A 13,921-nucleotide genomic window follows, 5' to 3' on the forward strand; every position below is an offset into this window, starting at 1 on the left:
AGTCTGCACTGTCTTCTCTTGCCAGAGGCCCCTCAGCATCCCCAGCCCAGGCCATCAAGCTGCCTCCCCCCATCCCCGCCCCCGGCAGCCAGGCCTTTCTGTCCGTGTCTGACTTCACAATAGCCCTGCTGCAGGTCATGTGAGGGGGGGGCGTGCCCTGCAGACCACCACTGGCCTCATGCACTTGGCCTAGGCACTACGATGTTCATCTGTGTCAAACATGGAGGTGAGGCCCCGTGCTGGTGTTGGTTGGGAGACGGTGCTGCATGTGCGGCTGTCCTCACTGGGAGGGTGAGGTGAGGTGAGGGGGCAGGACTCCGATTAGCTCTGCGGGGGGGGGGGGGGCGAGTTCTCCGCTGGGGTTCTCTCTTGGGCTTCCATAGCCCCTAAGGATCCACCCCAGCCTTGCAAGCCTGGCTGCAGGGGCACAGCAGGGCACTGCTTGCCCTGGGCTAAGGGACAGCTCCCAGGTGCCAGCTCACCAAGAGGGCAGATGGCTGGGCCGCGCAGGCACACCATGGGCACTGGGGCATTCCCCACGCTCAGTCTGAGGCCACGGAGGGTTTGGCTGGTGAGCCCTGCGCTGGCTAGTGCTGCTGGGCACTGGGCGTCATGCTCTTGCCCCAGCATGGGGACGGGCCAGCGAGGCAGGGGTAGCAGGCTGCAGATAGCTCCCACCTGCAGCATCATTTCCCCCGAGGCCCCGCCCCAGCCCCGGCTGTGTGCCCAGCCCTGGGTCAGGCACTGCCTCGTCCCTTCCAGAGAACCAGCAGTTTCTGGCTAACACCTGCTGCTCTGTCCTCCTGCTGCTGCACTACCTGAGGAGTAAGGTGGGGCTCCGGAGAACAGGTGAGCACCCCTGACCCGCCAGGCCTGCGCCAGAGACCGAGAGCGGGCTGGCAGCAAGGGCAGGCCCACAGACCCAACCTAGTGAGCCAGAGCGCACGTGCTGGGGAGGACAGGACAAGAGAGCGCGAGCTGGCGCTGGGTAATGGCAGCGCATAGGAGCAGCGGCCCAGGAGGGAGCCACCAGGGGCAAGCTCTGTGCAAGACCCAGGGGCAGGGCACTGCCCACACGTGTGATGTGAGCACAGTCATGTCAGATACCAAGGGGTGGGCACCATGCTGGGCAGGATACATGCAGTGGAGCATGGGGGAGCCATGTAGCAGAGGCACTCAGACACTATGGAGAGGAGGAGATGAATTCCCTGTCGACAACAGCAGAGTCTAATGGGTCCAGAGGGCTGTGGGTGAGGGGGTCAGGTGGCAGCCCACGCGATGCCCTCCCAAGCTAGCACTATCCACACATCTGACCGGCCAAGCAGGAGGGCGCTGGGCTCCAAGCCTGGGTGGCACAGAGCTAGAGCCAGGGGCACGAAGCACAAAGCCACTGAGGAGGCAGTTTTGATGAGGGGCTGACAGGTGCCACGGGCACTCAGCAGGGGCAGGCCGGGCAGGGCAAAAGCGCCAGGACTGACTGCGGGGGGTGGGCTAGAGCAGCAGAGATGTGAGGCCGGCGCTGCAGGTGAGGCAGGCAGGCTGGCGGCGAGGGGCAGAGCAGCGTGGCTGGACACCAGCTGGGAGTGGGAGGCAGGGGACCATTCTGCAGCATGCAGGGGAGGGGGAGTCTGGCGGGTGAAGTGCCCCAATGGGCTGCAGGGCAGCCGGGATTCCCTGCCCGGTAACCCATCGCCGCAGCGTGGTGGGCGCGGGAGCGGGCCTAGCAGAGGGCTTGGCCCTGCCCAGCCGCACAGGACTGTGTTTGGAACGTGACTGCCCCAGCCAGCTCGGCGGCAGGCAGGTCCCGGTGTCAGCGCCGTGGGCTGTGCCATGGGGCAGGATGGGGGAAGCGCAGCTCATTCCCAGGACTTGTGGTGTCTTCCAGAAGCCATCGACCTGTGCGACGAACAGGGCACCCTCAAGCTGCTCTTCCTGGTCAAGCTCCCCAGCGACAGTGCCAGCAAGTTCCTCTCGTCCCGAGGAACCTATTACGTGTGCCGGGTGGAGCGTGGAGCCCCAGGTGCCTTCCCGAGGGCGCCCTGCAACCCCCAGCAGCACAGTCCCTCCCCACTGAAGCCCTAGCACTCAGCTGGCCAGGGACGGGGTGGGCAGAGGCTTGGGGGGGAGATAATTATCCCTTTAAAAGCTCCTCTGTGCAAAGCGAGGCCCAGTCTCTGCTGGGGGGGCTCCTCGTGCCATCTGCCCCACCCCCAAGGGCCCAGAGCAGGAATCTGATGCCCACAGTCAGAGATATTAGCGCTGAGCAGGCCTCACCCCACCCCCATCGGCCCAGGACTCCCTGCCCTGCCCTGCCAGCCCAGCCCTGCGCCTGGGCAGAGCACAGACTGCCTCCGCTGCTGCCTGAGGGGCGAGGGGAGCAGGAAACAGCAGCCCAAGGCACCTTCTCCACCCGTGCCGTGACGCTGAGGATTTCTTCTTGCAGGGACCAAACAGGAAAACGCCTATCGCGCCTTCACCCCAGTCCTCAAGGACCCCGAGCCAGAGCTGCTGGGTAGGTGCCGGCTCCTCCCCGCCCCACGCTCAGGGTGGCACAAAGAGGCCAAGGCAAGGGAGTTGCAGAAAGGACTTGGCTGCACATGACCCCAGGTGTGGTGGGGCGTGGCAGGACGCAGCCTGGGAGGTGCAGAGCAGGGACGGAGGGAGGTGCAGCACTGGGGCATTATTGGTGGGGATGGCGCCACGTGGTGGCCGCTGCTGGCACAGGGTTATCAAAGCCCAGATGTCAGGGAAGGAGGCGCAGCCGCTGAAGGGTCTGGGCAGCGTGCAGGGCTCCCCGCAGCAGGCAGCTACTGATGTCACAGCGATGAGGCCCTGTGCCTGGCCCCTTGCTGGGGCTCCCCCTTTGCCTTGGCAGATGCCCCTGCAGCAGCACAGGTCTCCACCAGGAAGCATCTCCCGATTTCAAGCCTCTACTTTGCTCGACAGCTTTGTGCCATTGCTTGGCTGCTCCCCGAGCCAGGCTGGGCCACGCTGGCATTGCTAAGTCAGCTCCTGGACAGGGCTGCCAGGAACTAATGCCGTGATGGGCTGGGACTCCAGGGGCTGGCCCCATCCACGCTCCCCGCCATAGACCAGCTCAGATGGGGCAGGGTCATTCATGTTCAGCCAACAAGGAACAAGCCACACAGCGCAGCTCACCTGGGCCTGGCCCAGGCCCTGCTCCAGCTCCAGGGGGCAGGTCCTTGGCTCTACACCAAGTCCTTGGCGCAGGGTCTGTGGGCTGGTTCTGGCAGACTCGTCCCACGGCCAGGGGGTCCGAGCCAGCTGGGTTTGCTGCCAAGGTAAGAAGAGTCATCAAGCAAACCCAGCACCAGCAGGCCTGCACCCGCCCTGCCACGTGCCCAAGGCTCACAGCCCCTCTCCCGGGGCTCCCTCGGCCATGCCCGCTCCCGGCCCGCCTGACTGGGAAGTGGGAACATTTCCAGAGCCCACACGCAGCGCCATGCTAGGGGGACGCGGCCCCTGGCTCTGCAGCCCCTGCGGGGGAGGCCTTGGCCTCGTTCCTGTATGCATCCCACTAGAGGGGGCTAGGATCTGAACGAATCCCCCGGGAACCACGACGAGCAACAGTGCGGGCTCCAGGAACCCACCTGTGCACCCGCCTCCCACGGGCACATCAGGGAATTGCCAGCTCACAGCAGCCAGCTCCAGCCGCCTACCGGCTGGGCTACCATCACTTTGCTCCTCCAATGTCCTAGCGAGGGGGCTGGTGGCGGAGCTGCCCTGGCCCAAGCCATGTCGTCAAGGCCAGAGTAGCCAGCGCTGCTGTGCCCGAGGGCGGCGCCAGGCCCTGCAGCGGAGGAACCAGCATTCTTAGCCCATTGATTTTTGCCAGGCCTATTATGACAAAGGTTTCCAGACTGGGCCTGCCCCTTCTCCCCCCATGAAACTAAAGCACCTTCTGGGCTTCAGCCCCCATTATTCACCCAAACACTGGGATCTGCACACATGCCCAAGCGGGGTCCTGGCCTCCAGCTGCATGCACCAGGCAAAGACTTTGGGGTACACGACCGTGAGCTCCCAGAACTGCCCACCCCAAACACCTGCGGTTTGGGGCCTGCCGCTAATTTACAGGCTGCATTTGAGAATCTGCCTCCACATCACCCGGGCACCCTGCCCTAGCCACAGTCGCACAGGCCAGTGCCAGCGCTGCAGGGGCCCGGGGAGGAAGGGGGCTCGCCTGGTCAGAGAGGCTAGGTCCTCTGCAGCCAGGCAGATGCCATTCCTGTGAGCCCCGCCCGCCTGCCCCTCTCCGCAGATGCCCTGCGCACTCAGTGCGAGTTTCTGGAAAAGAGCCGGCTCAAGCTGCTGAAGGCCCAGGATGGGAAGAAGATCCAGACCATGGAGTCGCTGATTTCCATTGTGCCCTCCCAGATCTCAGTGAGCTCCATGCCCCCGGCCTGCGCTGCTGGCGGCCCACTCCCTGCTCCCGGCCAGGGGACTCGGCCCCCTCTGCTCCGGTCTCCGGGGCAGTGCAGGGGGGGCGGCTCAGGGAGCGCCAGAAAGGAGGGAGGGTCCAGAAGCTCAGAGACTCTCAGAGTCGGGTGGGGAACGAAAGCCAGGGACACTAGATTCCCTTCTCCCCTCCCATGCTCCTACCCAGAACGCCCCAGCCCAACAGCAGCGCCTCAGGCCTGCCGGGGGGCCGGGATGGGCAGGACCCTGCTGGCTCGTGCCAGGCTCCTGGAAGGGGCAGTGCAGAGCATTCCCTATCCGGCTGCTTCTCTGGGAGGTGGGGGCTCATGTAGGGTTTGGGGTCCACAGCTCAGTCAGGGGCAGGTCAATCACCCCAGAAACCCTGCAAGCTGCTCTGGAAAGGTTGACCAGTGCCCTCTTCTGCTGCACACCCCCCACCCACACGCTTCAGGAGGGGTTCAGCTCCCATCTAGCATCTCTCCCGTTCTCCAGGCTGCAGAACGTCCTGCATCTTGCACGGCAGTCAGGGCCTGCAGCCCTAGGGGCGGGGGGGAGGGAGGAATCAGAGAGCTAGCGGCAGCCCCGGCCCTGCAGACAACACTACTTTCAAATTCCCTCCCCATAACCCCATCTGCCTTCTCTGTCCAGGGAAAGCTCATGGGGAGGCCTGGCCCGGGAGCAGCTGGAGCTGCCGATGAAGAGGGTGCCCCGAGAAAAGCAGGACCATCCCCCAAAATCAAACCAGAGGCCAGCAAGAAGGAGAAACATCGCTGAGGCTGAAATAAAAGCGTGGTGGCACTTTCCTTGCAGAGGCTCTGGGATTCATTGAGATTCAGAGAGGCCCGGGGAATCTGGCTCAGTCGTGCCTGGCCGGCCAGGCCCAGGCCCTGGGAATCCAGCCCGGCCCACCAGGCTTGGCTGACCGCATCACTGAGCGGAGGCCCAGCTAGTCACTTGCAAAGAGCTGCACCCTCCAAGTGCATGCAGGGAGGCCTTCAGGCAGCTCCAGGCTGTGCACTGGGTCCCAGGAGAGCCGCGGGCTCCCATGGCCGAAGGGAGAGGGAGCAGCATTTCGCCACAATTTTCTGTCTGGCCCGTTTCACATTTTGAGACAATCCCTTATTTTTAAGGCTGATGTCACCAGGGAGCCTCCAGATTGCTGGTTCTTATACCTCTGCACAGGCCAGAGGGGCCACTAGGCAGCAGCTCAGATGCTCCAAAGGAAGCAGCCAACCTGGGGGGGGGGGTCACTGGGCCATACAGCCCAGTCCATATCATCTCTCGGACTTTCAGGCCAGAAGGGACCAGCGTGATCATCTAGTCTGACCTCCTGCACATCGCAGGCCCCAGACCTCCCCCACCCACTCCTGTAATAGACCCCTAACCTCTGGCTGAGTCACTGATGTTGGAGTTAAAAGTTACAGACTCTGCCACTTACACCAGTTCAAACCAGCAAGTGGCCGGTGCCCCACACTGGAGTGGAAAGTACAACCCCCTCTCGAGTCTCTGGGGGGGAATGGTGATCAGTTAGACCCTGGGCATGTGGGTGAGACCCAGCAGCCAGGTACCTGGGAACGAATTCTCTGTTGTAACTCAGAGCCCTCCCCATCTAGTGTCCTCTGGCCATTAGAAATACTTGATAGCAGCCACAACTGGCCCTGCGCATCTCCTTCACTGTTCTAGTGCCTTCTGCACACAGGACCCCACAGAGCTATGCAATGGGGCTTCCTCGCCCTCATTGACGGACAGCAGGGCACAGCGGTATCGCCCCACAGCCAGCTGAAAATGCAGGGACTGTCTCCAATCATCACCATTACATCTTAGCATACGAGGGGCTGACAGTCTGGCACCGTGTCAATGAAGCATTGAGAGGGGCTGTTCCTTGCCAGCCAGGAGCAGCAGTACACAGAATGGAGTGCCTGACGCTAGTGGCTGACTACTGGCCCTCGACCCAGGCACTCCAGGCGTTTCTAGCAATACCTCTGCAGGGTTTCCCTGAGGTGGCTAACATGGGGAAGCTGGGACTTGCAGGCAGGAAACAGGAATCTCGGATGAGCTCCGCTCCCTTCTCCCACCATGAAACTAGGCAGGCAGGCAGCCAGATGCTCCCCAGCAGGGAGGTCCAGCCTCCAACCACTACCCTTTCTGTTCAGCACTGAATGCCAGGCCATCTCACGCCCAGGCTGCTGGAAGGCAAGCCTGGGGTTGCCCATCGCCCAACAGGCAGGCACATCTGCTGAAGGCACTACCGCTCAGTTTACTGCAGGGAGGCCTCATCATTGACAGAGCTGCAGGGCCCATATCGATCAGGGGGCTGAGAAAAGGGAATGTGCAAAGATGAGGCATAGTCAATGCCAGAGGTGAATCAAGCAGTGGGATTCCCCCCAAGACCTGCCATAGCCCGGAGGGTGCCCCTAGCCCCCCCCCCAGCCTTCAGGTCCCGCAGCCCAGGAAACATGGACAAGGGAAGGCAGGTAAGTGCATGGAGGGGTCTGCTCCCACTTCCCAGAGATGGAACCAGAGCCCAGGGCCACCAGAACCCTGCTTGTAAAGGTCACTGTCTCTCTGCTCCCCACCTTCCCCCATTCCTACCCTGTGGCTTCTCACACTTCCCCCAGAACCCCCACCTCCCAGCCCAGGCTGCAGTACCTGGCCTGGGCAGCACAGATGGATGAGTGTCCTCGGGAGAAATACAAGAAGGGGGCACTGAAAGATTAGCAGTGGCCACTGCCCCAGGAGGGAGGAACCAGGAGCAGGCAAGCGCCAGGGGCACCAGGGGATCAGCAAGTTAGACATGAGCCTGCCATGGGATACTGCTGCAAAAAAGGTCCACACAACACACAGCCCTCCTCCATCACACAGGGAGGGGACAGTGCTCAGCAACTGGTGCAACCACACCTAGTGCAATGGATCTGCAAAGAAGGGGCCACAACTCCCATCTGCCCCTCCCTACTGCCCAGCCCCTCCCCATGCCAGGTAAGGGGAAAGGGCCTTACCCAGGAGGTGCCAGGCTGCTTGGGAGTGAACTGCACAGCAGCAGGGAGCTGGAGAGAAGCTGCACATCGAACAGGCTGAGATTGTCAGGAGCAGGTTTGTGTGGGACTCATGGGGGAGCAGGGAGCCAGTGCAGAGGGGCCCCAATGAGAGATACTAATGGACAAATGCAAATTTGCTTGAACAGAGGCTGGACTGAGGAGGGCACCCCAGGCACTAGCCCTGAAGAGCACGGGACAGCCCCAGGGACCCTCACTAAGCCCCTGTGCCTAGGGGATCTGCAGCCTTTCCCGCCAGCCCTAGGAAAAACCTTTCCCTTCGCGACATGTCTGATGGTTACTGGAACCCACCAAGCACCAAGCACCGACACTGCTTGCCTCTGAGAGCAGTACCCAGGCATGCTACTGGCTAGGCAGGCCACTCGTCCAGCATTAAACTGGACCTTGAGAGGTTTGTCCCCCGTCCAGTACTGGGACAAACTGAACGTGGTTTTGTCCGGTATTGGACAGGGGATACTGGTCCGTCCCCTCTGGCTCTTAACCCCCTCTTCCCCAGTGCAGTGTGACCTCACATGCACTGTCACACTGGCAGGAGTAGGCCCACGCTGTTCCTAGAAGTACCAGAATGTGTGAGTGGCCACCATACTACTGGCACGCTTGGGGGCTGGGGTACAGGGTATCCCCAATAGGCACACTAGAATAGGAGGGCACTTGTGGGCACCTCCTTCCCAGAAAGATAGTGACACGCTGGTGAGAGCTTAGACAAAAGCCACAGACATGTTTACGAGCCTGGAAGGAGCAATTTATGGGGCAAGAATTAAAACTGTCAAGTTCAGTGAAGCAACAGCCCAAGGGGCAGGAGAACAGTCTGCAAACATTGGAGAGGGCAGCTTTTCCCGGGCATCCCAAGGGGCTGTAGCTAGCCGGCCAGGGATGGAATTCCAAGGGGAAAGCAGACTCCGTGACAGAGCCAACTTTCTGACAGCCAGGCTGGGAAATGGTCTCCCAATACTAGAGTGGACAAACCACAGCAGCAAAGAGTCCTGTGGCACCGTATAGACTAACATCTGCCCCTTCCTACTGGGTCACTCTGTGCACTAACATCTGTTAGTCTCTAAGGTGCCACAGGACCCTTTGCTGCTTTTACAGATCCAGACTAACACTGCTCCCCCTCTGATACTTGAAACCACAGCAAACAGCCCTGCCCATGCATTGGCCTGGGGGTGGCAAGGATGAGCTCCAATGGCCTCCCCAGCTCCAGCTCCCCCACAGGTGCCCCTGGCAAGGAGGAGGGCTGTGGGGCCCATTTCACTTTCACAGCCCCCAGGGGAGAATGAGGTTGTCAAGTGCCTCCATTTCCACAGAAACACGGGCCAAGGCGCGCCAGATTCTTGGCTATTCCCCTCAAGGAGCCGGAGCAGCCACTGGCCCAGGCCTGGTCCAGGCAGGAGTCCAGCCCCGCCGGCTGCATTGCTGCTAGGCTAAAGCCTAGTGAACACTAGGCCTTTTTCCTTACGATCCCTCACTGCGACTTGCCCCAGCGCAAGCGATGGCTAGAGCCTCACGCAGAGGAGGTGCCAGCAGCCCCTGGCGCTCGAAGCAGAGTTAGATGGCCTGGCGGTTAAGGCACCAGCAGCCTGGGGGTCAGCGCGCTACTCCCGCTGCAACGGGCCCGCAGGAAGCTACGGCAGCTTCCCCATGGACAAGACTTTAGAAGAGGGGCTGGCCTGAGAAGGGCCCGTGGGGTTGGCTGAAGGGAGGGGGAGTATGTCAGTGTAGGGCTTTGATTGGCTGTTGCTATTCACTGGTCATAAGGTGCATTTATCGGAGACCCGTCAGGTGCTTCCCGGGAGCCTCCTTCCTGCTGCAGAAAAGAGCAGGAGGCAGGTCCCCTGGTTACATCAACCCACGCCAGCAAAGCTCTTCCTGGCTGGGATCCAGTTCTACTTGGACCACCTCACTCAGCCTCCCCGAGACCCCATCAGTCTCTCTGAAAGCTCCGTTTCCATAGAGCAATTTCCTTCCTGACACCAAGGCTCAGCGCCATTACATGCTGCTCCGGCAGCAGGGACCTACAAGGGTGGGAACAGAGTCATGTGTCGGCAGCCGGCACAGCTGCCTGGGCAACAGGCCGGTCAGCACTTTGCGCTCTAAGTCAGCTCCAGGTGACCCATTGCCTCTCCCCAACAACGGGCTCTGAGAGCCAGAGTGCTCGGGTCCAGTCCCATAAAACCCCAACCAGGCAAGCCTCTCTCCCAACCAACCAGCCACCTGAACGTCTTCCCTGGCTCCAAGAACTGGGCACGTCCCCCCACTACTCAGTTCTAGGAAGATGGCTCACTCTGCCCCCCAAGGTACCGCCCCACCCCCCAGGCCTGGGCCTTGGGCAGAAGCAGCTCAGGGATGGAGAATAACCTTCTAAAGGCCTGGCAGGGTTAATGGGGAATCTACCCAGGCTGTGAACATCAGAGACAAGGCCAAGACCAGTAAGAGGCACTGTGTCATTGAGCCAGAACACCCCCCATACAGCCTGAACTCCCCCCACCCACCCCATATGGCCTGAACACCGCCCAGCTACAAATATCTTACTGGTACAGCATACCCGACTGTACCCTGCACACGGGGTAGACACCTGCGGCTGGCCCACGCCAGCTGGCTCGGCCTGCGGGGCTGTTTCATGGCTGTGTAGATGTCTGGGCTTGGGCTGGAGCCTGGGCTCTAGGACCCTGGAAGGTGGGAGGGTCCCAGAGGTCAGGTTCCAGCCCAAGCCCAGACGTCTACACAGCAATGAAACAGCCCTGCAGGCCAAGCCCAGTTCAGCACCTGCTGGGGGGTTTCTTTGCTATGCAGCATGACAGGGTGGTTCACCCACCACCAGGATAGCACCTCCTCCTGGTCACTCTGGGCAACAGCCCTTCTCACCATTGCAAGCTGTCCTCCGCCTCTCTCTCTGGGTCTGCAGCCCCTTTCTTGCTCCATGAGCTGCTGCTGCCTATTGGTGACCTGGCCCTCCAGCTGGGTCACTCTGTGCATTTCCCCTTCTGGGTATCAAAGTCTTTCCTCACCAGCAGTCTGAGGCAGCCTTACCAATCAGTGCCTCATAGTGCCACTCCCTCAGTAGCTGGCAGGGGAGCCCAGGCCCCCCTCTACCCCAGGTTCTGCTCAGGGACCCTCTAGCCAGCATCCAAGGTCTGTTCCCTTCTACACCTCACTGCCTTTCCCTAAGCCCTGCCCTACCTTCCTGGCTCTCCCCCACCCCGCTCTTGATTTGCCAGCTCAGAAGCACCTCCCTTCTCCCAGGGAATGACTGCAGACTTTCCCAGCAGCCCCTTCTGCTAGCAGCTTCCTGTCCTTATAAATCCAGCCCAGCTGTTCCTAAACCAGCCGGGCTCTGTCCCTCAGGCAGGGGAGTGTTCACCCACCTGCCTCTCAGCCATGGCCTGTTTGGTGAATTGGCCCCCTCCGGGCAAGGGTGGGGTGAACACCCCATTGCTTGTAGACACACCCAAGGTGTCCAGGAGAGCAGAGACCGGAGCCTAGTGCAGCAGCCAGGTCTGGCAAGGACTCTGCTCTGTCTGAGGCAGCTCAACACCAGGCGGCAAGAGAGGTGCTGTCTGTCTGCGTTAGCACCGTGGCTCCTTTAGAGAAGTGCATGAATGTGCAGGAGGTCAAACTAGGGCAGTGGTTCTCACCGAGGGGTACACGTACCCCTGGGGGTATGCAGAGCTCTGCCAGGGGGATAGCAACTCACCGAGAGATTTGCCTACTTGTACAACAGGCGACATAAAAAGCGCTAGGGAAGTCAGTACAAACTAAAATGTCACACAGACAATGACTTGTTTATCCTGCTCTGCGCTATACTCTGAAATGTAAGTACAAGCTTTCTATCCCAGTGGATGTATTTTATAACTATACGGTAAAAGTGAGAAATTCAGCAATCTTTCGGTAATACTGTGCTGTGACACCTTTGTATTCCTAGGTCTGATTTTATAAGCAAGTCGTTTTTAAGTGAGGTGAAACTTGGGGTACACAAGACAGATCCGATTCCTGAAAGGGGCCCAGCAGTCTGGGAAGGTTGAGAGCCACTGGACTAGCTGATCACAATGGTCCCTTCTGATCTTACAGTCTGAGTCTAAAGACACTCCTTCAGTCACTATAGCACAGCTCCTCCGGATACCATGTGCAGTAACTGGGGCTTAGCCAGTGAGGGGAGCTAGTCCCCAAAGGTGCCACCCAGCACATCTCGCCTTTTCGCAAGAGTGTGGAACAAGGGAAAGCACCAATGGACATCTCTGATTTACAGGACTCACTTCTCCTCCCCATCAGGCCTTCCAGCATGGACATCCCTGCGCCCCCAGAACAAATGTCAAGAAAACCACAGCTTCTTTTGGCTGCTGGGAGAATGAAATAAAAACCAAGCACCAATTGCAGCTGATCTGCTGACTCAGCCCAAGAGCTGCGGGGAGCCAATACTAGAGACAGGAGGAAGTCAGCTGTTACTCACCCCAGCAGGAGCCATGTCTGCAACACCACGAGCAGCAGTGCTGCACTTGCAGTGTTAGTCCGGGTTTCAGATTGACTGGGCATGGAGGAGCGGCAGTGGAGTCTCAGGACTGGAGGCTCCCTGGCGCTCCGTAATGGTGACAATGCACGTCCTGAGTGACAGCCCAGTAGGGAATGGAGCAGGGGTACAGAGGAGCTCACGGATGCCTTAGAGTCAGCCTCATCTCCCAGGAGACAAGGTAAGGAATGAAGCAGGAGCACAGGGAGCAGGAGAGCACAGGTATTCTAGCGGAGTCCAGCAGAAGGCAACAAAAATGATTAGGGGGCTGGAGCACATGACTTATGAGGAGAGGCTGAGGGAACTGGGATTGTTTAGTCTGCAGAAGAGAAGAATGAGGGGGGATTTGATAGCTGCTTTCAACTACCTGAAAGGGGGTTCCAAAGAGGATGGATCTAGACTGTTCTCAGTGGTGGCAGATGACAGAACAAGGAGTAATGGTCTCAAGTTGCAGTGGGGGAGGTTTAGGTTGGATATTAGGAAGAACTATTTCACCAGGAGGGTGGTGAAGCACTGGAATGGGTTCCCTAGGGAGGTGGTGGAATCTCCTCCCTTAAAGGTTTTTAAGGTCAGGCTTGACAAAGCCCTGGCTGGGATGATTTAGTTGGTGTTTGTCCTGCTTTGAGCAGGGGGTTGGACTAGATGACCTCCTGAGGTCCCTTCCAATGCTGATATTCTATTATTCTAGACCTGGGTCCGGGGTGGTGAGGCTGGTATAGAAACTGAGAGCGTTCCACGCTCGCTTTGTACTCAGGTACGTGGCACGGCAAGGGGATGCGCTGAGGAGAATCAGGTCTGCTGGAGGAGAACAGTAGCTCTGCCCATTGGTGAGCTCCCAGCTGCTCCAGTCAACAGAGATCATGGTCTCTTCTTCTAATAGGCTGGGAGGAGGAAGAGAATCGGCTGTTGTTAACTGGTCAAGAACCAGCTGATCAGTAGCCAAGGTGCAGCTCAGGTGGCCTAGTTCACCCCCAGCTCTGAGCCAGCAGGAGGAGAGCGAACGAGAAGCACTTGGGATGTGGCTGCAGGCTGACGGCCACCCAGCCTGGTAGCAGCAAAGGGCCCCGAGGGCAGCAGCACAGTAGCTGTGCAGGAATGTCACGCTGCACCCACAGAATGAGGGCCATTAGCCACTGCTACGAGCTGTCAGGGATATCCCTGGTCCCAGAGCGACTACGGGACAAACAGGGCTAAATGGCTCAGTTGCACTACAAGCACAAAGAGAGCTGTAGTGATGGACTGTCCTGCCCGGAGAGCAGCTGCTCCCAAACCTGGCATGGGCAGGATTCACGTGTGTCTGTCCCAAGATAGTCAGGTGAACTAGCTTGGCTGGCATAGCAATGAGCGAAACACACCCAGACCGCATGTCACCGATAGAGCCGTCAGCCCAAAGGCAGCTATCACCTCCCGCCAGAGTCCCCATCCTGCCCTCTGCCTGCACAGGGAGCTGTGTGCTCTGTGAATGGCACCCTGGCCACCAGCTGCCTGGGAATGAGTTCCTGCTGCTTCTGCTGTGAAGGGACAAATTCCAGCACAGGGGGCAAAACACGGACATGGACATAGGGTCAATACACATCAAGGAGGACAGAAAACCCACAGAGGGAGCCAGGCAGGGTGGGGCTTGGGGGGCTCTTTGCTTCTCAAGTTGCTAGTCCTGAGGTGCAAGGAGCCGTGAGCCCTGGCATGCTGTATTCAGCCCTTCCTGCCCTGGCCTCACAAAAAGCCCAGGATCTGGTTTTCACGGCTGACTCTTGTGCCTGGCCCCTCCCCTTTCCACCCCAGGGAATGGTTCCACCAGCCTTCCGTCCCGAGAGGACACAGTCTCCCCACCCTGGGGGCACAAGTGTCAGGGTGAGTAGGGGATGCTCAGACAACACTGAATAACTCTACACTCCCCTGCACCTCGGCTTTCCTCTGTGCTGAAGCTCAG

The 13,921-nt window shown here is 59.7% G+C and overlaps 1 protein-coding gene across 1 annotated transcript; it reads left to right on the forward strand.

Annotated features, from left to right (window-relative positions):
• Positions 1–201: 201 nt before the first annotated feature.
• On the forward strand, positions 202–5,211 carry C9HXorf65 (chromosome 9 CXorf65 homolog). The gene is made up of 6 exons (XM_054039636.1): positions 202–226; positions 763–849; positions 1,886–2,020; positions 2,444–2,512; positions 4,280–4,401; positions 5,086–5,211. Exons 1-6 carry the CDS (start codon positions 202–204, stop codon positions 5,209–5,211), a joined length of 564 nt encoding a protein of 187 aa, XP_053895611.1.
• Positions 5,212–13,921: the final 8,710 nt, after the last annotated feature.

This window comes from Malaclemys terrapin, chromosome 9 (genome assembly GCF_027887155.1).
Source record: "Malaclemys terrapin pileata isolate rMalTer1 chromosome 9, rMalTer1.hap1, whole genome shotgun sequence".
Lineage (NCBI taxonomy): Eukaryota > Metazoa > Chordata > Testudines > Emydidae > Malaclemys > Malaclemys terrapin.

Bases quoted from the DNA above. Each gene is read 5' to 3' on its own strand.
- C9HXorf65 (XM_054039636.1), top strand. From the start codon at position 202: ATGTTCATCTGTGTCAAACATGGAG. The intron at 2,021-2,443 runs GTGCCTTCCCGA...TTCTTCTTGCAG, and splicing joins GGTGGAGCGTGGAGCCCCAG to GGACCAAACAGGAAAACGCC. The intron at 2,513-4,279 runs GTAGGTGCCGGC...CCCTCTCCGCAG, and splicing joins CCCCGAGCCAGAGCTGCTGG to ATGCCCTGCGCACTCAGTGC.